This window comes from Meriones unguiculatus, chromosome 3 (genome assembly GCF_030254825.1).
Source record: "Meriones unguiculatus strain TT.TT164.6M chromosome 3, Bangor_MerUng_6.1, whole genome shotgun sequence".
NCBI classification, from domain to species: domain Eukaryota; kingdom Metazoa; phylum Chordata; class Mammalia; order Rodentia; family Muridae; genus Meriones; species Meriones unguiculatus.
In genome coordinates this window covers 126,510,914-126,529,371 of record NC_083351.1, presented here as the reverse complement: position 1 = coordinate 126,529,371, position 18,458 = coordinate 126,510,914, and the positions used below count along the sequence as shown (strand labels likewise).

Here is an 18,458-nt window from a genome sequence, read left to right as displayed (position 1 = left end):
CACTTTGAAACTTTGTGGACAGTGAGGTTCTGAATGGAGCCTGCTTGGGCAGTTGGTGGAACTGTCCAGACATCACTCATCTGTAAGGTCTGTACATTGCGCCTCTATGTGATTCTACCTAATTTCAGAAAACCTAATTCTGAAATCATCCAGGAGACTAAACATGACAGAAGAAACCAGGAAACGTTTTGGGAGAAAAAAGTGGAGGAGAAAGGAAACTTTGTCTTTCGTATTTTAAAAACTTAGTATTATTCATTATTTTTAGAAAAACTTAAAAACAAGTTACAGATCCTATGTTGAAAAACATGTTGGCATATCATTACATATAAAAATCAAAGCTGAGCATGATAACATGTAACTGTCATCTCAGAAACTCTTGGGAGACAGACAGCGAGATACCAAATTCAAAGGCAGCTTGCAAATAGAGCTCTGCCTCCCCCCCCCAAAAAAAAGAAAGAAAAAAAATATAAAAATCAATTTGAGAAACATGCTGGGATAGTTAATAAAATATTCATGAGGGAAAATTGAGATTATAATCTCAATGATACCATTTATCTTAAAAAATTTTAACTTCATGACAGAGTGACATGTATCATTAAGATGCATACATGTCAGGCGTGGTGATAGACACCTGTTATCCCAGCACTCAGGACACAGACAGAACAGAGCATCTGAGGCCTGCCTGAACTCTGTGCTGACTTCTGGGCCCTGTTTCAAAACAGAAGTTCCACAACAAAATCCACAAATTACATGCAAGGAACAGTTTTGGTCTTCAGAGTAAGAAAGAAATTTTTCATTTTAAAGTTATAGAAGCTCTTGTGTGTGTTTCTGTGTGTGTTTGCATGATTGTGTGCATCTTCATAAAATTACACTATTTGAAGCAAAATTGAAAATGACAAATTCTATAAAATACTTGAAAAAAAGACCATATGGCTAATGTCTTCACAGTATAATGAACCCTGAAATTATTTGAAGAAAAAATATCCAGTAAAATATGTTCAAAAAATATGACAAAATTGTTCAAAGGCATTTTAAACTCAGGCTTTGGGAAAAGATCGTAAGTGATATTAAATTTAAATAAAGATACTAAGGCAGATATAACTTGCTATCTTTTACTTGTAAATATAGTTAATTAGAAAGTTTCAAATCCAAAGGGGAACTTAAGATTTAAGATAAAAGGAGGTTTTAAATACTCAGTACTCTGAATATAATTAGTTTTTCTTTCATTTTAGCACTTCAGAACCCAGAGGTGGTAGCCCTTCGAGGCGGACTAAACACCATCCTGAAAAATGTGATTGATTGCCAATTAAGTCGAATAAATGAGGCCCTCATTACTACAATTTTGCACCTTCTTAATCATCCAAAGACCCGACAGTATGTGCGAGCCGATGTAGAATTAGAGGTAGGCACTTTTTAGTTTGTTTTAATTTAAAATTTAATTAAAAATATTTTTATTTAATGTGTATGAGTGTTTAACCTTCATGTATGTCTGTGTACCATACATGTGCAGTTCCCACAGAGGCTAGAAGAGGGCGTCGGAACCCAAAGAACTGGAGTTACGGATGGTTGTTAAGATAATCATGTGGGTGCTGGGGATCGAACTTTGGTCCTCTGGAAGAGCAGCCAATGCTTTTAACAATGGATCCTTCTCTCTAGCCCTAATATACAAATTTAAATACATAACCTTACTTAGAAATTTTGAAATAGGCTCAAATGCTACATTAATTGTATAAACTAGTTTAGTTTGTTTTTCTTGTTCCTTAGAGTTACTTGATTGAGACTAAATTATAAATGTTATTCTGAAGAACATTTCAGCACTATGCATAATAGTTCCCCTAAGACATTTCTTGAACAAACTTAAAAGGTGAATAAGATTACACCAAGACCTGTGCCTATGTAAGAAATTCACTATAATATTGTCTATCTTCAGCTAGCAATACTAAGATTCTCTTAAAAATTTAAGGACTGGGGGCTGAAAAGATGGTTCAGAGGGTAAAGCTCTTACTGTAAATGACAACCTGAGTTTTATCCTGGAACCTCATAAATGCTAGGTGTAGTTCAATTCTGTGATCTCAGCATTTTTGGAAAAGCACAAGAATTGGCTGGAAGCTCCAGTGGGAACCTCAGAGGCAGAAACAGCAGAGGGATTCTGTCTCAGTAATAAAGTGGAAGAGAACAGACTCCCCAAAGGGTGGCCTCCGGCTTCCACATGCACCCTGTGACATGTGAGCACCCATACTTAACAAATATCACTCACACACTAAATTAATAACAAATAACAACAATGAAGAATCAAACACCTTGCACTATCTTTAATTGAACATGCATGTATCGTTTAAGAAAATGTCACGTATATTTTTTTTTTACTAATTGAGGTAGAGTGTTTTATAGTTAATTTGAAGTAGTAAGATCACTATATACTCCTTACTACTGGGTGGTACTAACTGAGGCTGGTGGCACATGACTGTAATCCCAGCTTTCATGAGACAGAGGAGGAGTAATGGGTGTTGGGAGGCCAGCCAGGGCTGCTAGTGAGACTGTGTCAGACAGCACAGTTATCACACTGTTAATCTTATCAGTTTGTTTTGGGAAACGAACTACATTGTCTATTGAAGATAGCATCCAAAATAAGTTTAACTCAAGGATTTAAGTACTAAATTATAAATTATCTAGGATTTAAGATGTTTAAGGAGCCTTAAATGTGGTAGTTGTGATTTTATTAGGATTTCTTTTTCTTTTTTTTTTTCTTTTTTTTTTTTTTTGGCGTGTGTGTGTGTGTGTGTGTGTGTGTGTGTGTGTGTGTGGTGGGTCTTATGTTTTCTGGGCTAGTCTCCAGATTGTAGGCTCGTACCTCACTCTATCATGTAGGTGGGATTATAGGCAGCACCAACAATCTTGGCATTAGGACTATTTTTAAGAACATTGCAGATATTACAGTTTTCATCAGACTATTATTACTAACAAATGTAATAAGTACAGTAGTTTCTTAGTGATTTTTTTAACGCATTGTTTATTAGACTCCTGTGCCAGCAACATTCTTAGCTTTGATTTTTATCAAGTAGAATGATTAATATCAAAACTGAAGATTTTTATATGAAAAGTCAAGAGATAGGAAAAGAAGGTAGGCGCATAGGCTTTTTATTCCTGTGCATTATAAAGCAAACTAGCAGCCCTTTATGTAAATGAAAATAGCCTGCAAAGACTATGGTAGATTTTTAAGTAAACTACGGTAGTATGTGCTTACAGCCATAAACATCTCTCTGTTTTAAGATGTCACCCCAGCGGCACCAAAGCCTGAGAGGAGGGTGACTTTAGGCTGTACAGGTTCTGTCTGCGTGCTGGAGTGTAGCTCATTGCGGAGAGCGCCAGTGTAGTACACTAGAGTAGTATCAATTCATCCTGTGGCCTTGCTAACTTCATGGCTTTAGGCAAGTCTCCTTTAGACTTAGATTTTTCATAGGTAAAGTGAAGGTCATGGTTTTCAAAGTTAGAATTATTTTGAAAGTTAAATGCTCTAATAACAACTCTTCTCTCCCCCTCTCCCACCTCCCTGCCTTGATTATTTTTTGAGACAAGGTGTCCTGGCTGTCCTGGATTTGCTTTGTAGACTGGGCTGGCCATGAACTCACAGCAGTCTACCTGCCTCTGCCTCCCTAGTGCTAGGATTAAAGGCGTGCAATACCACACCTGGCCTAACAGATCTTAACAATAGTGACTGCAGTACTTGGCAACCATACAAGCTAACCCGTAGTTGCATGCATTCCCCTCTATTCTACTCTACCTAAAAATGTGTTGCGTAATTCTTCACATTTAATAAATGCTGGCTTCCTTGGCTGTTTATCACTGTCTTCATCATCATATCTTCATTGTGGAGTCAGTTAAGAGAATGTAATTTTTTATTACACCATACCAATTTGTTTTCATTCTAAACGAATATCTTTTTTTTTTCCATAAAGAACTGTTTGTGGTGTGTTTATCTTTGCTGCCAGACATCACTTTCCTTCTGCTAAAAATAGATGTGTGATAAAGTTTTGTGTCTCGATTTTTATTTTACCCTGGTATTCATTTGTAGTGAATTTATACAAGTCATTGTGTAACCGCTTACTCTCCCCCCACCCCCGATAATTTACTGCTAGGGGTGTGTTGTAGGGAAAACTCACAAGTTCCCTCATGATTAGAAAAATTGAGAGCTTTTTTTGGGGGGGAGGGTAGTGCTAAAATAACAAACTGGATACTTTTTAACTAATCTCTTTGACATTTACCAGGTTCTTAAAGTTGTCTAAATGGATAAAGGTCTCAGTTTAAACATACAAAACATAGTATTTAAAATTCTTGGCATGGTGGGTACCTTTTAATCCTAGCACTTGGGAGGCAGAGACAGGCATATCTCTCTGAGTTCAAGACCATGCTGTTCTATATAGTTAATTCCATGGCAATATAGTGAGACATCAGTGGACTAGGGGAGGGGCATACAGGGAGAAGAGGAAGGAAGGGTGAGGGTGGAAGGAAATGTGAGAGGGGACCCAGCTGGATTACAAATTGAATAAATTGTAATAAATGATAATAATAAAAAATTAAAAAAAAAGAAATTTGGGACTAGAAAGATGGCTTAGTGGTTAAGGCCAGTCTCTGAGCGTCCAGAGTACCCCAGTTTGAATCCCAGCACCACCCATGTCAGACAGCTCACAGTCGCCTCTAACTTCAGCTCCAGGGATATCCACCTCTTCTAGTCTCTCTGGACATGTGCACCATGTGCATTTAATACACATAATTTAAAATAATAAAAGGAAATCTTATTAAAAGTCTTATTCTCACTGCTAAGGAGACAGAAACCATCTAAGTTGTATTTAAAAACACTGGCAGAACATACTAGGATATCAGAACAGACAGGTATACTCAGTGTTACTATAACTGTATTGGAACTTCTGGCTGACACAGTCATTGTAGTCAAATGGATACCTGCTTTCATTTACCTTCATAGAAGAGAGATGAACCACTTCTGGTGGAAGATAACATTTTGTAAAATGACTGTCAGACTTTCAGTGAGAAATTTCTAATCGTGGGCTGGCTAGTGGGTTTGGTGTATACAGTGCTTAGTGTAAGCACAAGGACCCGAGTTGGCATCTCCAGCACCCACATGAACAAATGGGGTATGGTGAAATGTGCAGAACAAGACAGACGGATCCTGGGGGCTCATCGGACGCCTTCAATCTAGCCTCCACATTTGTCTCTAGGTTCATTGAGAGGCTGTCTCAGAAAGTGAAGGAAAGTGCTTGTACAGGCAAATCAGCCCCCAACACACATGTGCACACATATGATTCTGTTCATGCAAAAAGACATGATCATAGCTATAAGTGAAAATATGAAGAATTTTATTAGATAAGTAGACATACAAAATGAATAATGGAATTTCTAGTGTGCAAAAAAGTATATCTAGAATTCAGAATTCTATGAAATTAAAATGTCATTGTGGATAAGGAGCTACCACTGAAAGAAGAGTCAATAAAAAGACCAGAGTAAATTACAGATGGGGGTGAGGAGCACATAGGACACAGCACATGGAAGAAAGCAGCTTTAGTCCTTGGAAATAAGAGATTAGCAAAAATCTAGAGAAACAATGGCTAAAATTTAGTTTTTAGATTTAACTGTATTTTGCAAAGAATAAGAACATGAAATAAGTTGTTAGGCACTCCATTGTAAGAATTCTAAATCCAGATCACTTAATTCTTAAGAACAACTTGAAAAGAAAAAAAAAAACAAAACAACAGGAAGACACACTACTTTTAAAAAACCAGGTCTGACAGTTATTTCCCAGTGGAAGAAATGGAATCCAGGTATAATTTTTAGGAATCATAGTGAATGCTGAAGGAAGATGGCTGTCAACCCATTCCAGAAATACCTTTATGCCTGTGTCTGCTTTGTTTTAGATGCACGTTATACCTGAATTTATGAATTAAAAATTTAGTTTGTATTTAAAATCATGTATTCTCTGAATGATTTTGAAGAACAAATATATGAAACAGTCAATCTACTTAAAGATACAGAAATGGAATTAATTTTGTGTTACAGAAAGAATGCTTTTATAATAAAAATTCTTTGTGTTTCTCTTTATTTTTCTTATTAGCGAATTTTAGCACCCTATACTGATTTCCACTACAGACACAGTCCAGATACAGCTGAAGGACAGCTCAAGTAAGCACCATGAATTCCTGTCAGGGTGGGGGTAATCTGTGTGCTTACAGTACTCACTGTTCACACTGTACAGAGCCTATTCTGTGGCTTACACTGTGCATCTCTCCCAGTTACGTAGTACAAAAAAAAGAAAGAAAGTTTTGAGAAATTTAAAAGTTAATTTGTGATTTTCTAACCAATATGTTATTGGATTTCTCTTCTTTTTATTTTTACTTTAGAATGTTATCCCTGGCTAGCCAGGAACCTGTTCTGTAGCCCAGTCTGACCTTGAGCCTATAGCCGCTCTCCTGTCTCTTTCTCTTTAGCGCTGAGATTGTAGGTGTGCACTCAAACCTGGCTTACAGTGTCAGTTTAAAATTGAAGATCAGTTTATACTAAAAGCCTAATAATTTTATTTAAAGTAGATCTGTTTTTTTTCAAAATATCTTGTTTTGATTTCAAATGTAAATACTTAACATTGATGATAGATTTTTTTCCTGATATATTATCAGTAAAAAACTCATTTCAGTTTAAATTTGTGTCTTTACAAATTTCCTGTTCCCACTCTGCAACAGAGAAGACAGAGAAGCACGATTTCTAGCCAGTAAAATGGGAATCATTGCGACATTCCGCTCATGGGCAGGTATGTTCTGTCTATTGCTAAGTGACATAAAAACTAAACCTTACTTGGTTTTTCAAGTGTTTAATTGTTGTAGCATCTAATTTAAATATGATGTAGTTTTCCGTTATGGTATTATAACCAAGGAGATTTCCACAAAATTACTAATAGACAGTGAAGAAAATGTATAGTAAGTAGAATACTGTATTCTGTATATACATAATCATTACATTTGCAAGTCAACTGTGTTAAAAACCTGGACTTTTTTTCTTCACAATTTATTGATTATATATCCTGATTGAAGCCTCCTTCCTCAACTCCCTCAGTCCCACCCTTCCTCCCACTTCCCTTCTTCCCCTTGCCCTAGTCCACTGAAAGGGGGAGTTCTCTACTATTGCCATCTGCCTATAGCATGGTTAAGTCTCATCAGGACTGCTTGGATCCTCTTCCTCTGTAGTCTGGCAAGGCTGCATCATCAGGGCTGAGTGATCAGAGAGTAGTCAGCTCAGTTCAGGATAGAGGCAGCCCCTGCTCCTCTCACTCAGAGATCCACATGGAGACTGAGCTGCCAATCAGCTACATCTGAGCAGGGGGTCTAGATCCTCTCCATGCATGGTGTTCTGTTGGTACATCAGTCTCTGCAGGACCCCCTGGGCTCAGATCTTTTAGTTTTGTTGGTCTCCTTGTGGGGCCCCTGTCGTCGTCGTCCCCCCCCCCCCCCCATGTGCCTCTAATCTCACTCCTCTCTTCCTCTATAAGACTCCCTGAGCTCTACCCAAAGTTTGGCTGTGAGTCTCAGCATCTGCCCTGATCCCCTCTTGGGTGAATACTTTCAGAGGACGCTCCATCATAGGCTCCCATCTTGTTTCCTCTCTTCCACTGCTTCTGGAGTCTATCCCGTTTGCCATTCGAATTAGATTTAAGCATCCTCCCTACGGTCCTCCTTAGTGTTTAGCTTCTTTAGGTCTGTAGATGGCTAAAATCCCCTTATAAGTGAATATATACCATGTCTGTCTTTCTGTTTCTGGGTTACCTCACTCAGGATGATCCATTCATTTACCTGCAAATTTCATAATTTCCTTGTTTTTAATTGCTGAGTAGTATTCCATTGTGTAGATGTACCACAACTTCTGTATCCATTCCTCTGTTGAGGGACATCTAGGTTGTTTCCAGATTCTGGCTATTACAAATAAAGCTGCTATGAACATAGTTGAGCAAATGTCCTTAATGAATGGTGGGGCATCTTTTAGGTATATGTCCAGGAATGATAGAGCTGGATCTTGAAAACCTAGATATTTTAAGAAAAATCCAGCATGATCTACCATTCTTCCCCTAAGATTTCCAAAGTAAAAGGTAAAACTTGTAGGTTTTATGTATTGCTGAAGCTTGTTTCTTAAAAATGGTGGTGTGATGGCATAAATAGTATGTTAAGCAGGGGGTTAGGAGTCTCAGACTTCTTTGTAATTTTTTTTTAATTTAGTTTATTTGTTTTGCACCAGGGCTTTATGCATGATAAGCCAGAGCTTACTCTGAAGCCATGTATCCAGCTCACCAGATTTCCTAAGTATAGGGATTATACATGCTTCATCTTTCTGTGGAGTAAATACTTAGTTTCATGCTATTACTGCAGAGAGAGCTTAGAAAGGAAGTTAGCCATAAGCAGAACAAAGAAACTTACTTAAACATAGCTGTGTACTTAAGTAAGCCTACCTTACACATATCCTTTCCATATAGGTACTTATCCTAGAATGTTCCAGTATGCTTCCTCTGCCCTTTTGGTACTGCAGTAAAAACCCTGCCCTGTCTATTTCACTTACCTTCATGTACAACCGAAGGTTATATGTGGACCTAAGAGTAAATATAACAGTTTGTATAGTTGTTGTAACTCATTTTCTGTTCCCACTTGTGGAGTTGGAAGTGTTCAGGAACATGGCATCAGCATCATGTGGTGAGAAAGCTAGCCTGCTAGCTCCAATCTTTCCTTTCATAGTATTAGCTTGGGGATTTGTTACGATGCCTCATCTGGTCCCAGTCACCTCCCTGAGACCATCAATGTGCATTTGGCGACCTTGTTTCTGACATACAATCATTGAGGTCCCCAAAGCTGAAAGTGTAGAGCTGTGCATCACTAACCCCCTTGTCTTCTAACATGGATACAACTTAGGTCATCCTGGCAAGTTCAACCACCTTCACCCGCACTCCAAGATGAAAACACACTGTGCCGTGTTTTAACACCAAGATATCCTGACTGCTCCCTCTGCCTTTCTTATAGCCTCCACTTACTGTCGCTGTGTCTCTCGTGAAAGTGTACCTCATACACTGTTACTAACTCCTTTTTCCTGATGCCTTATATAGTGATTTGTGACTAGAAACTAAGATGCTTTCTACCCTCTACTGAACTAGAAAAAAAATAATAGCATTTCAGTGAGAACCTTGAAAATACTGTTGTAACAGAAGTGGTTTCCTAAATAGTGTTTAGATTCTGTGGCACTATTTATGAATCACAGGCAGCTTTACTACAACAGCTGTCAAGTTCCATGTCATTAATAGAGCGGCAGCTTCAGTAGCACAGATTTTCCACAAGTGTCAAGAATCTTTTAACTGTGTTAGCACAGGGGATGATTTGTATCCTGTATCATAGCCTCTGATTCCTCATTCTACTGTCAGATATCAAAGTTTAAGTAGTGCATTGCAGGGACTTGAGCACTTAGTTCTTCTTACTGTGATTAACTTGAATTTTCATTCTAAGTTCAAAGAGATTATTTGTATGGCACCTATATAGCCATACAATTGATCATCCTTAATATGAAACCCAAAATGCTACAATATCTGAGGGTTTTTGAGTGGTGTCATAAAATAGACTTTATACGTGACCTCCTGTGACTCATAACGCAAGAACATTGAATTTAGTCCCCAGGATATGTATATATGAAACATAAATGAATTTATACTGGGTCCATATATGAGTTGTCCCATGACATAAATGTAGGATTCTGAAGTTGGAGAAAAAAAAATCAGGATCTGAAACACATATCTAAGGATGTTTGATAATGATACTCAGCCGTTGGAGTGGTGACAGGAGTTTCAGAGTCCTGTGTGATATTCAAAAACATTTTTCCTAGCATTTTAATACAAAGCATTTCAGAGGAAGAATTTTTAAAGCCATGTGGTGGTTAGCATGTACTCCCACTGTGTAGATTTTGTTATCCATCTCCACTGTCAGTCTCTCTCTGGGTCATCGTCATTCCAAGTTTCTAATGTACCATGAAGAAGCTTGCAGATGCCAGCATTGTTTAGTCCTGAAGGAGGTGCTCATGCACAGTGTTTGTTGTTGCGCTTTTGCTGTTCGCTATTTTAGTGTAGTGTAAAAGTCTTTCACTTACACAATTTACATTTCATCATAATCAATAATATTGCACATCGTGTGCTTGCTTGCACCTGTTCACTTTTTGGTTTTTCGAGACATTTCTTTGTATAGCCTTGGCTATCCTAGACTTTGTAGACCAAGCTGACCTTGAACTCACAGCTGAGTGCTGGGACTAAAGGCTTGCACCACCAGGACCAGCTTATTTATATATTTTTTGTGACTTCAAATTTTAGTATTTTCAAAGTTCTATAACTTAAGCTCTCTGATAGGTGGATTTTATTTATAATCTCTCTTATTTTCAATTGTGCATTTAGGAGATTTTAGAACTAAATTTGACAGTGCCATGTATTTTTTTTTCACTGTTGTCTAAGTATGGTAGGGAAAATACCGTTGTTTTTTTCTTTCAGGTTTTTACTTCCTGAGAGGTATTCATTTATAGCCACCTTGGTATTCATATTAAATAGAAGTTGATAATAAATTTAGATGATGAAATTAATGGCAATTTTCAATTACCAGGAAAATTCTGACATGTTGTGTTCTTTACTTATAGGATATCAATTACAATAACCAAATGGTTTGACTTGGAAAAATCAGATTTTTTTTATTCTGACACATTATTGTAGAATTTCTTTGTGTAAATTTTGTTTTAACTTTTATCCTTCTTAGGTATTATTAATTTATGCAAACCTGGAAACTCTGGAATCCAGTCTCTAATTGGAGTACTTTGCATACCAAATATGGAAATAAGGGTAGGTAATAGTTACTCAATTCTTAGATGCCTGGACCTTTACAAGTCACATGAGTAGCTGAAGAGTGGGCTCATTAGTAAGCTTGTCTCCTGCTCTGGCAGTGGACTCAGGCCAAGCTCCCAGTAAGTATGTCTTAGCTCACTGCAGTTTCAAGGGAATCCAATGCCTCCAGTTTCTGTAGTCATCTGTACTCACATGAACGCAAATACAAGCATACACACAAATGCACAGGTTTTTCTAGTAATGATTTCAGGTGACGTTTTTTTCTTCAATTTGGTAATTTTTAGTTTAGAGCGTTTTTTCAGTACGTGAATACTTAATAGTAATATATAAACTACCTAAAACACTGTTAGGAGTGACCATTTCATTAAAACTTGAGTTAAAATATAAATTAAATTATAGTTTATTATACAATGCAAGTAAAACAGAAGGCTATTTTTATATTGAAAGAGTCAAACATGGAAATACATTTACCAAAAAGTAGTTGTTATATTTAATCTAATCATGTTTTGTAGTTTATATATATTTTCGATACCATGTTATCACATTTTTATCTTGAAGATGGTGGTTTTCATTAAAACTGTTACTTATGTGAGATATCTTAGCTATATTTCTAAATTGTTATAATTAAGAAATTTATATTAAATAGCTAAACCAAAATGAATGGAGAAAAATATTGAGGTTTTTTTTCCTTAAATATATTTTTTTTAATTTTGTTTCTCCTTTTTACTTTAAATGAACTGTACCTGTAATTGGAAAAACAGTTTGAAATCATTGACTAGGTGTTCCCTGCTTAAAGTGCAAAGTAAAAAGCACTAGGTCATGGAAAAGGGAGGGTATGCTTCTAAACTGAACAAAAGGAGCAGTTTTGTTGACTCTGGATGTGTTGAAAATCAAACCTTGGAATGTTGGCAAGAAGTTTGCCACTGGGACACACCACTGGCCCAAACTTGGAAAGAACTGAAATCTGTTTCCAAATTTGCACAATGGATATAAGGAAAGATTTTTAAAAATATTAAGTGACATACATGTTAAATATTTATCCCTTCCCTAGTATAGTCATGATAGAATGTGCTCGCTATAGGTATGCCTTCATAATTTTGCTATTTTGTAAGCATCATCTTAAAGACTTTTTTGTAGACATAAGTGAACTGTATTTGTTGTTTCAGCGAGGTCTGCTTGAAGTGCTCTATGATATATTTCGTCTCCCTCTACCTGTTGTGACAGATGAGTTCATAGAAGCCCTGCTCAGTGTAGGTAAGTATGTTCTGAAGTGCCCTGGAAGATGTTGCTTACATTTTTAAGTGACTTCATGCAAACAGGTTACCACAAAGTGAAATGCAAATTGAACATTTTCTTTTCTTTCTGGTAATGAGAGGATTGTCTGATTCATAGTTAAAACTATGCATTTTTTGTAAACAATTGTGTTGGTGTAGCATGTGGGTGTGTTGGTATGCTTACTCCCTTATGCTTCTGTCATAGCACCCACACCACATGACAAGTATCTGCATTAGAGAGGCATTCCTCATGACAGGCCCAGGCAGTCACCCTTGCCAGTCGTGACACAATCTCTACCACTCCCCAAGTGGATTATTTTAGAAACCGCTTGTAGGCTGGATAGGTGACAGTCTGACGTTCATCTGTTTCAGTACTGCCCAATCTGGTAACTACCTGATTTTAACTCTCGTAGATCCAGGAAGGTTCCAGGACAGTTGGAGGCTTTCAGATGGCTTTGTGGCAGCTGAGGCAAAAACTATTCTTCCCCATCGTGCTAGATCCAGGTAGACTTCAGAGATAAAAATGACTGCCATTTATTACTTTTCCTTTTATGTTATGTGACACATTTAAATTGTTTCTGTGCTTTTATTTCCAGACCAGATCTCATGGACAATTATTTGGCACTGATACTCTCTGCATTTATTCGTAATGGGCTTTTAGAGGTAATATTTTCAAACCTTTATTTTATACTGTCTGTTCCTAAGATTCTTAGAAAAAACAGATCTGATGCAGGAATGTGTTCATATGCACTGCTGTGCAACAGTGATGCTTCTTCTTGCCTTCCTAGGGCTTGGTTGAAGTGATAACCAACAGTGACGACCACATCTCAGTTAGGGCGACCATCCTTTTAGGAGAGCTCTTACATATGGTAAGTAAAATGACTTTTGCTTATGCTGTTGGAACTTGTAAGATTTAAATGATAAAACAGGTTAAGTGAGTGGTGTTGCTTTAGGATAGCTCAGACAATATGCTTTCATTTTACCAAAGCCTTTTCTACCTATTCCTGATAGAGATCTGTGTGTCTCTATATTAACTGCTTTTGTAAATGTAACAAGTGTGGAAAATATAAAATACTGAATGATGTATTTTTTTGAGCCGCTTATGAGGTAGGCATTTTGATCCTGTGAATCTTGATTTCACTCAGAAAGGCATTCTACTAAAGAAAGCAAGAAATAAAAAATGTAAAACCATGAATTTTATTTTAGTCTTCTAGGAATGTACTCCATTCATTGTAGTGACTCCTTGACCTTCATAAAGTTTTTTTATAAAAATTATGAATATAGTTGTCTTTCCTGAATGTTAGTGATTTTTATAAACTGATAGTCTTAGGTTCACAGAATGAGACTGAGGATAGGTCTCCGGTAACTCCATGATTTTAAGACCTTTCTAATGACTGGAAACCAGCAGCCATGGAAGGTCTTTGACCTTTCTGTACTTAGTAAACTAAGGGAATTCTGCATTGTAGAAATTTATGCTTGTTTGTCACTACAAGTTGATAAAATATTAAATAAAAGTTACTTAAATCTTGTTTAGGAAGAATTAATTTTTTGGCACATTTTTTCATACACATCAGTGGCTTGCTTTTGTTGGAACGAGGTGGCTTCCTTTTTCCCCCTTAAGTGTTTCTGGTTGGGCATTGGTGGCATGTGACTTTAATCTTAGTCCTAGCACTTAGGAAGCAGAGGCAAGTGGATCTCTGAGTTTGAGGACAGCCTGGTCTATGTAGTGAATGTTAGAACAGCCAGGGCTACATAATAGATACTGTCTCAAAAACCAAAACTCAGAATCCTTTCTCCTTCCCATCTCTTTTCTCCCAACATAGTCACTGAGCTGTGCATGTGACATCAAGAATTAACAATATACAGAGTTTGTCTTTTTTATCAATAACTTAGTCTCTTGTTCCAATTTCACTGAGCTGACCTGTAAAATCATTAAACAATACTGCAAGTTTTCAGATCAGATGAGCTGTGTGTTAGTTCTCAAGAAACCATTTTCTATAAAGACGCAGGTATTCCTTTCTTTTGTATGAAGGATTCTTTTGATAGAAATTTAATCATTTTCCTCAAGCTCAGGAATTCTGTGATTCTCATGAAAGATAAAAGCTGGCCAGATTAAAGGGTAGCGGTATTCACTACTTTTTAATAATATCTTCTATCTTTAATATTGAATAAATGTACTTATTGGTAGGAAGCTGGTTGAGTAGTGAAATTTTGCCTGGCATCAGGCAATTTAAGGATTGCTGCTCTGTGGGATCAGTGTGTTGTGAGAAGGGAGATACAGTGCAGCCTCAGTACTTTTCTCAAATACAGCGCCTTGCTACATAATTCTCCAGGTCACTTAAGTGAGTATGGTGCCTTTTAGAAGCTATATGTAATAATAACAGATAAATGAAAATCTGTTTTATTAATTTTTGAAAAAAAATAAAGTATATGGATGTATCTTTATATTCATATGTGCAATAGTGCCATGGTGAATCGGGGGTCAGGGGCCAACTTTGGAAGAGTTGATTGTCTTTTTCTACTATGAAGGTCCTGGGATAAAACTCAGGCCCTCGTGTTTAGTGACAAATTCTCTGTTCTGCAGAGCCATCTCACTGGATCCAGCCTATCTTTCTTATTGAAATCCAGTGGGATTAAAAATTATAATTATATGTAGACAAATGATTAAGTTAACTTCATACATACTATATTATGTCTGTAAATGACTGTATTTGTTTCTAAAAATCTCATAAAACATCATATTCCATATAGGCAAACACAATTCTTCCTCATTCGCATAGCCATCATTTGCACTGCTTGCCGACCCTTATGAATATGGCTGCGTCCTTTGATATTCCCAAAGAAAAGAGACTGTAAGTATTAGAACCTTAGCTAAGTGTGCTTGATGTATTTACTGTCTGCTTAGATAACTTTCTCTGTAAGCAGGGAGAGAAAACAAGCAGTATGGACAGGTTGTGCTTGGAATTCCCTTTGGAAACCTCGAGGAGGGAAAGTTATAGTTCTCAAAATAGTAATAATTTGTATTTGAGGCTATAAAGTGTTAGTAAATGGTAGATTTACGTTATTTTTTCTCATGTTTCTGAGCAGAGCTTTACTGTATGACTGAAATGGCAAGTTTCTATCATTGTTTTAATTTGTTTGCTTTCGTGATCTGGAAAAAGTTATATATCTCAAACACATTTTCTTTCCCCTTGATAATGTAAGAGAAATGCAGTTCACTAGCTCTTTGGAACCATGAACTTTTCTTTAAAGTACACATTCTTCAAAAGTTTGTTTAACATTAGTAATACAAATGTTCACAGATGGGCCTAACTGTCAATAACAATTGCTCCTTTTAATTTTCGCAGTAAATAGACTGGAGACAATATTGTTCAGCAGAGGCATTAGCAGAACATCATGGCTCCGGTTGTAGGCTTACAATATAATGTAGCTTTCAGTTTTATCCTAGTGAATGCTTTCTTAAAACCTGGTACTGTTCACATTCTGCTTCTTCGCCTATGACCCAGTGGATTCTGACAGGGAGAAGTGAAGCAGAGTGGCCAGGAGTAGAAGACACCTCAGGCAGCTGTGAGCTTGAACAGACTCTCAGGAGAGTCTTCAGTGAGACAGTGCATTTAATGGGGGAACAAAGCTACTTAAACCTTGGGGGTGGGTAGCGATATTTGGGATAAGTGTACATCATTGGCCAGGGCCAAGGTGCTAGGGTTGCTTCATTGGCACAAGGAGGAATTTCAGGTGCTTGCTGGACATAGCCTTACAAGGGCAGAGGACCTGTCTACGAGGCTGTGCGACCTCTGGGGGCAAAGGTGGGGCGACAGGGTTACATGGGTCAGGACACACATGTGCAGGGCAAGGGGGAAGATTTCTGGGGTTCAGACACACCTCAACCCCACTCTTGCTCCTAGCCAGCTTCTCCCAGGCCCATAGCTCCCCTGCCCCACAACCTAGTAGTTTTAAACTCTGTCAAATTAAGGTCACAGGTCTTAGAGATCATTAGGAATTAAAAATTATGCTTAAAATAACTGAAATAGTAGTACTCAATTTTTTTTCATTTTTTATTTTCTAAGTTGTCTTTACTGATTAAATATTTGCCAATCTAACTGCATCTTAAGGGTTTTAATTATCAGAGGCTCTAAAGTTGAGTGGGTTGCTGCTAAATTCTTGAATACTATAGTTTTACGTATAACAAAGAAGTAATTAAAATAATTTTAAAAGATTCTAACTATGGTTATCAATACAGAAGATGGAGACAATTCACTTGATACTAGGATCATTGAGTATATTGATGGACAGTGAAGTTTTATTCGAACTTCATATAAACAAAAATCATATTTAACTAGAGTAAAGACTTACATATGAAGAATAAAACCTTTAAAACTTTAATAAGAAAACTGTGTTCTTGGCTTTATGTAAATACGTGTTTGTGTATCTGATTGTGTAGAGGGGAGAGGAGGTGCACTTGGCATACATGGAGAAGCCAGAGATTGAAGTCAGATGTCTTCTATTTCTCTCTACCTCACTTTATGAGCACAGGAGCTCAACTCACCCTTCTGGTTAGGCTGGCTAAGCAGCCAATAGTTCTCAAACTTGAGACTTGGTAGACCTCACCTCAAACACTGGGATTACAGGTGCACACTGCGTTGCGAACATTTTATAGGTACTAGGCCATCAGGTACCTCTCATGCTGGCAAAGCACATGCCTTATCCACTCAGTTGTCTCCCTAGTGCTGCAGAAGGAATTTTCAAAACCCATACAAAAAATGGACCTACCGTAGAAAAAAACGTACATAAAATGGACCTACCGTAGAAAAACCCATACACAAAACGGAACCATAGAAAAAAGACCAGGAAGTCAAAGCTTAAACCAGAATAGGTTTCTTCGAAATCAGCAGTGTTGTTGATGTGTTGTCATTATGCTCCCATGCTTAACTAAATATTTCTCTTTGCTTGGTAATCTCCACTCTTGAATTATGTAAGCTTAAGTAACTTAGCAGCCATTACTTGAAAAGTGTGATAGCGTTGCTACAGTATTGATTTTTCTTTCCTCATTAGGCGAGCCAGTGCGGCCCTGAACTGTTTAAAACGCTTCCATGAAATGAAGAAACGAGGACCTAAGCCTTATAGCCTTCATTTAGATCACATTATTCAGAAAGCAATTGCAACACACCAGAAACGGGATCAATATCTCCGAGTTCAGAAAGATATATTTGTTCTTAAGGTATTGACATGAAAAATGAACATAGTTTAATTTAGTTTTCCAATCTCAGCAGCTGTATTGTAGTGTAGTTGTCTGCGTGTTCAGTTTTATTCAGGCAGATAAGTTCACAAATGACTAGTTTTACCATGAAGAGGAATTCCTGGAGCTGGGTTTAGGTGTATGTTAGGGTAGAATGTGTTGCAGGCTAAGTGTGTGGAGACCAGAGAAAAACATTGTGCTGTTTCTCAGACAACACGTACCTGAGTTCTTTGTTTTTGCTTTTGAGACAGGGTCTGTCACTGACCAAACACAGTGGCTAGGCCCAGCCCAGCATTCTCCTTATATCTTTCACAGTGCTGGGATAACAAGTGTGTGTCATCAGTCTTAGTATGTGTAGTAGGTTCTGGGACTTGAGCTCAAGTCCTTATTCTTGTAAGGCAAGTGCTTTATTAACTGAACCATCACTCACCCTAGTTTTTGTTTTCTTTTAACTAACTTTTTGAAAATAATTACTGAGGACCAATTAGTTTTCTGATGTAAACATAGATTGCCTAATTATCCTTATTATCTGGTGATTTTAGGATACAGAGGAAGCTCTTTTAATAAACCTTAGGGATAGTCAAGTCCTTCAACATAAAGAGAATCTTGAATGGAATTGGAATCTCATTGGGACCATTCTTAAGGTATGATAGAGTACTTCATATTTCATGGATATTGCCAAATGTCTTCATTTTATTATTATTATTAAATTATACTTGTATGCTTAGGAATTGTCAAATGTACTTATATAATATAACATTGTGTTTTCCTAGTGGCCAAATGTAAATCTGAGAAACTATAAAGATGAACAGTTGCACAGGTATGTAAATTTGAAGAACCGAAATTTATATTATGGCTAAAAGTAATCAATTTTTTAAAGGTGCATACATTTTATGTGCAGTCTTATAATCAGAATGCATCAGCTAATTTTTGTGTTACTTGTTCTGCTTCTAGCTTTGATCTTTATGATAAGTTATTTACTTTGGGGTAGTATTATCTATGTTGTGGTGCTAACCCTGACACAAGAATGGAATTAAGA

At 37.1% G+C, this 18,458-nt stretch overlaps 1 protein-coding gene across 6 annotated transcripts in view; it reads left to right on the top strand.

Annotated features, from left to right (window-relative positions):
- Rictor (RPTOR independent companion of MTOR complex 2) overlaps positions 1 to 18,458 on the top strand; it is a 116,300-nt gene that overhangs the window by 64,357 nt on the left and 33,485 nt on the right. For 5 of the 6 annotated variants that reach the window (XM_021660781.2, XM_021660784.2, XM_021660782.2 and 2 more), the window contains exons 8-19: positions 1,233 to 1,402; positions 6,125 to 6,192; positions 6,747 to 6,814; positions 10,824 to 10,906; positions 12,076 to 12,163; positions 12,597 to 12,687; positions 12,780 to 12,846; positions 12,972 to 13,052; positions 14,935 to 15,035; positions 17,236 to 17,401; positions 17,962 to 18,063; positions 18,193 to 18,239. In XM_021660781.2, the coding sequence (XP_021516456.1) occupies positions 1,233 to 1,402; positions 6,125 to 6,192; positions 6,747 to 6,814; positions 10,824 to 10,906; positions 12,076 to 12,163; positions 12,597 to 12,687; positions 12,780 to 12,846; positions 12,972 to 13,052; positions 14,935 to 15,035; positions 17,236 to 17,401; positions 17,962 to 18,063; positions 18,193 to 18,239 (1,132 nt within the window). The remainder of the gene's footprint in view (positions 1 to 1,232; positions 1,403 to 6,124; positions 6,193 to 6,746; positions 6,815 to 10,823; positions 10,907 to 12,075; positions 12,164 to 12,596; positions 12,688 to 12,779; positions 12,847 to 12,971; positions 13,053 to 14,934; positions 15,036 to 17,235; positions 17,402 to 17,961; positions 18,064 to 18,192; positions 18,240 to 18,458) is intronic. The other variant, XM_060380504.1, reaches the window with a different exon arrangement.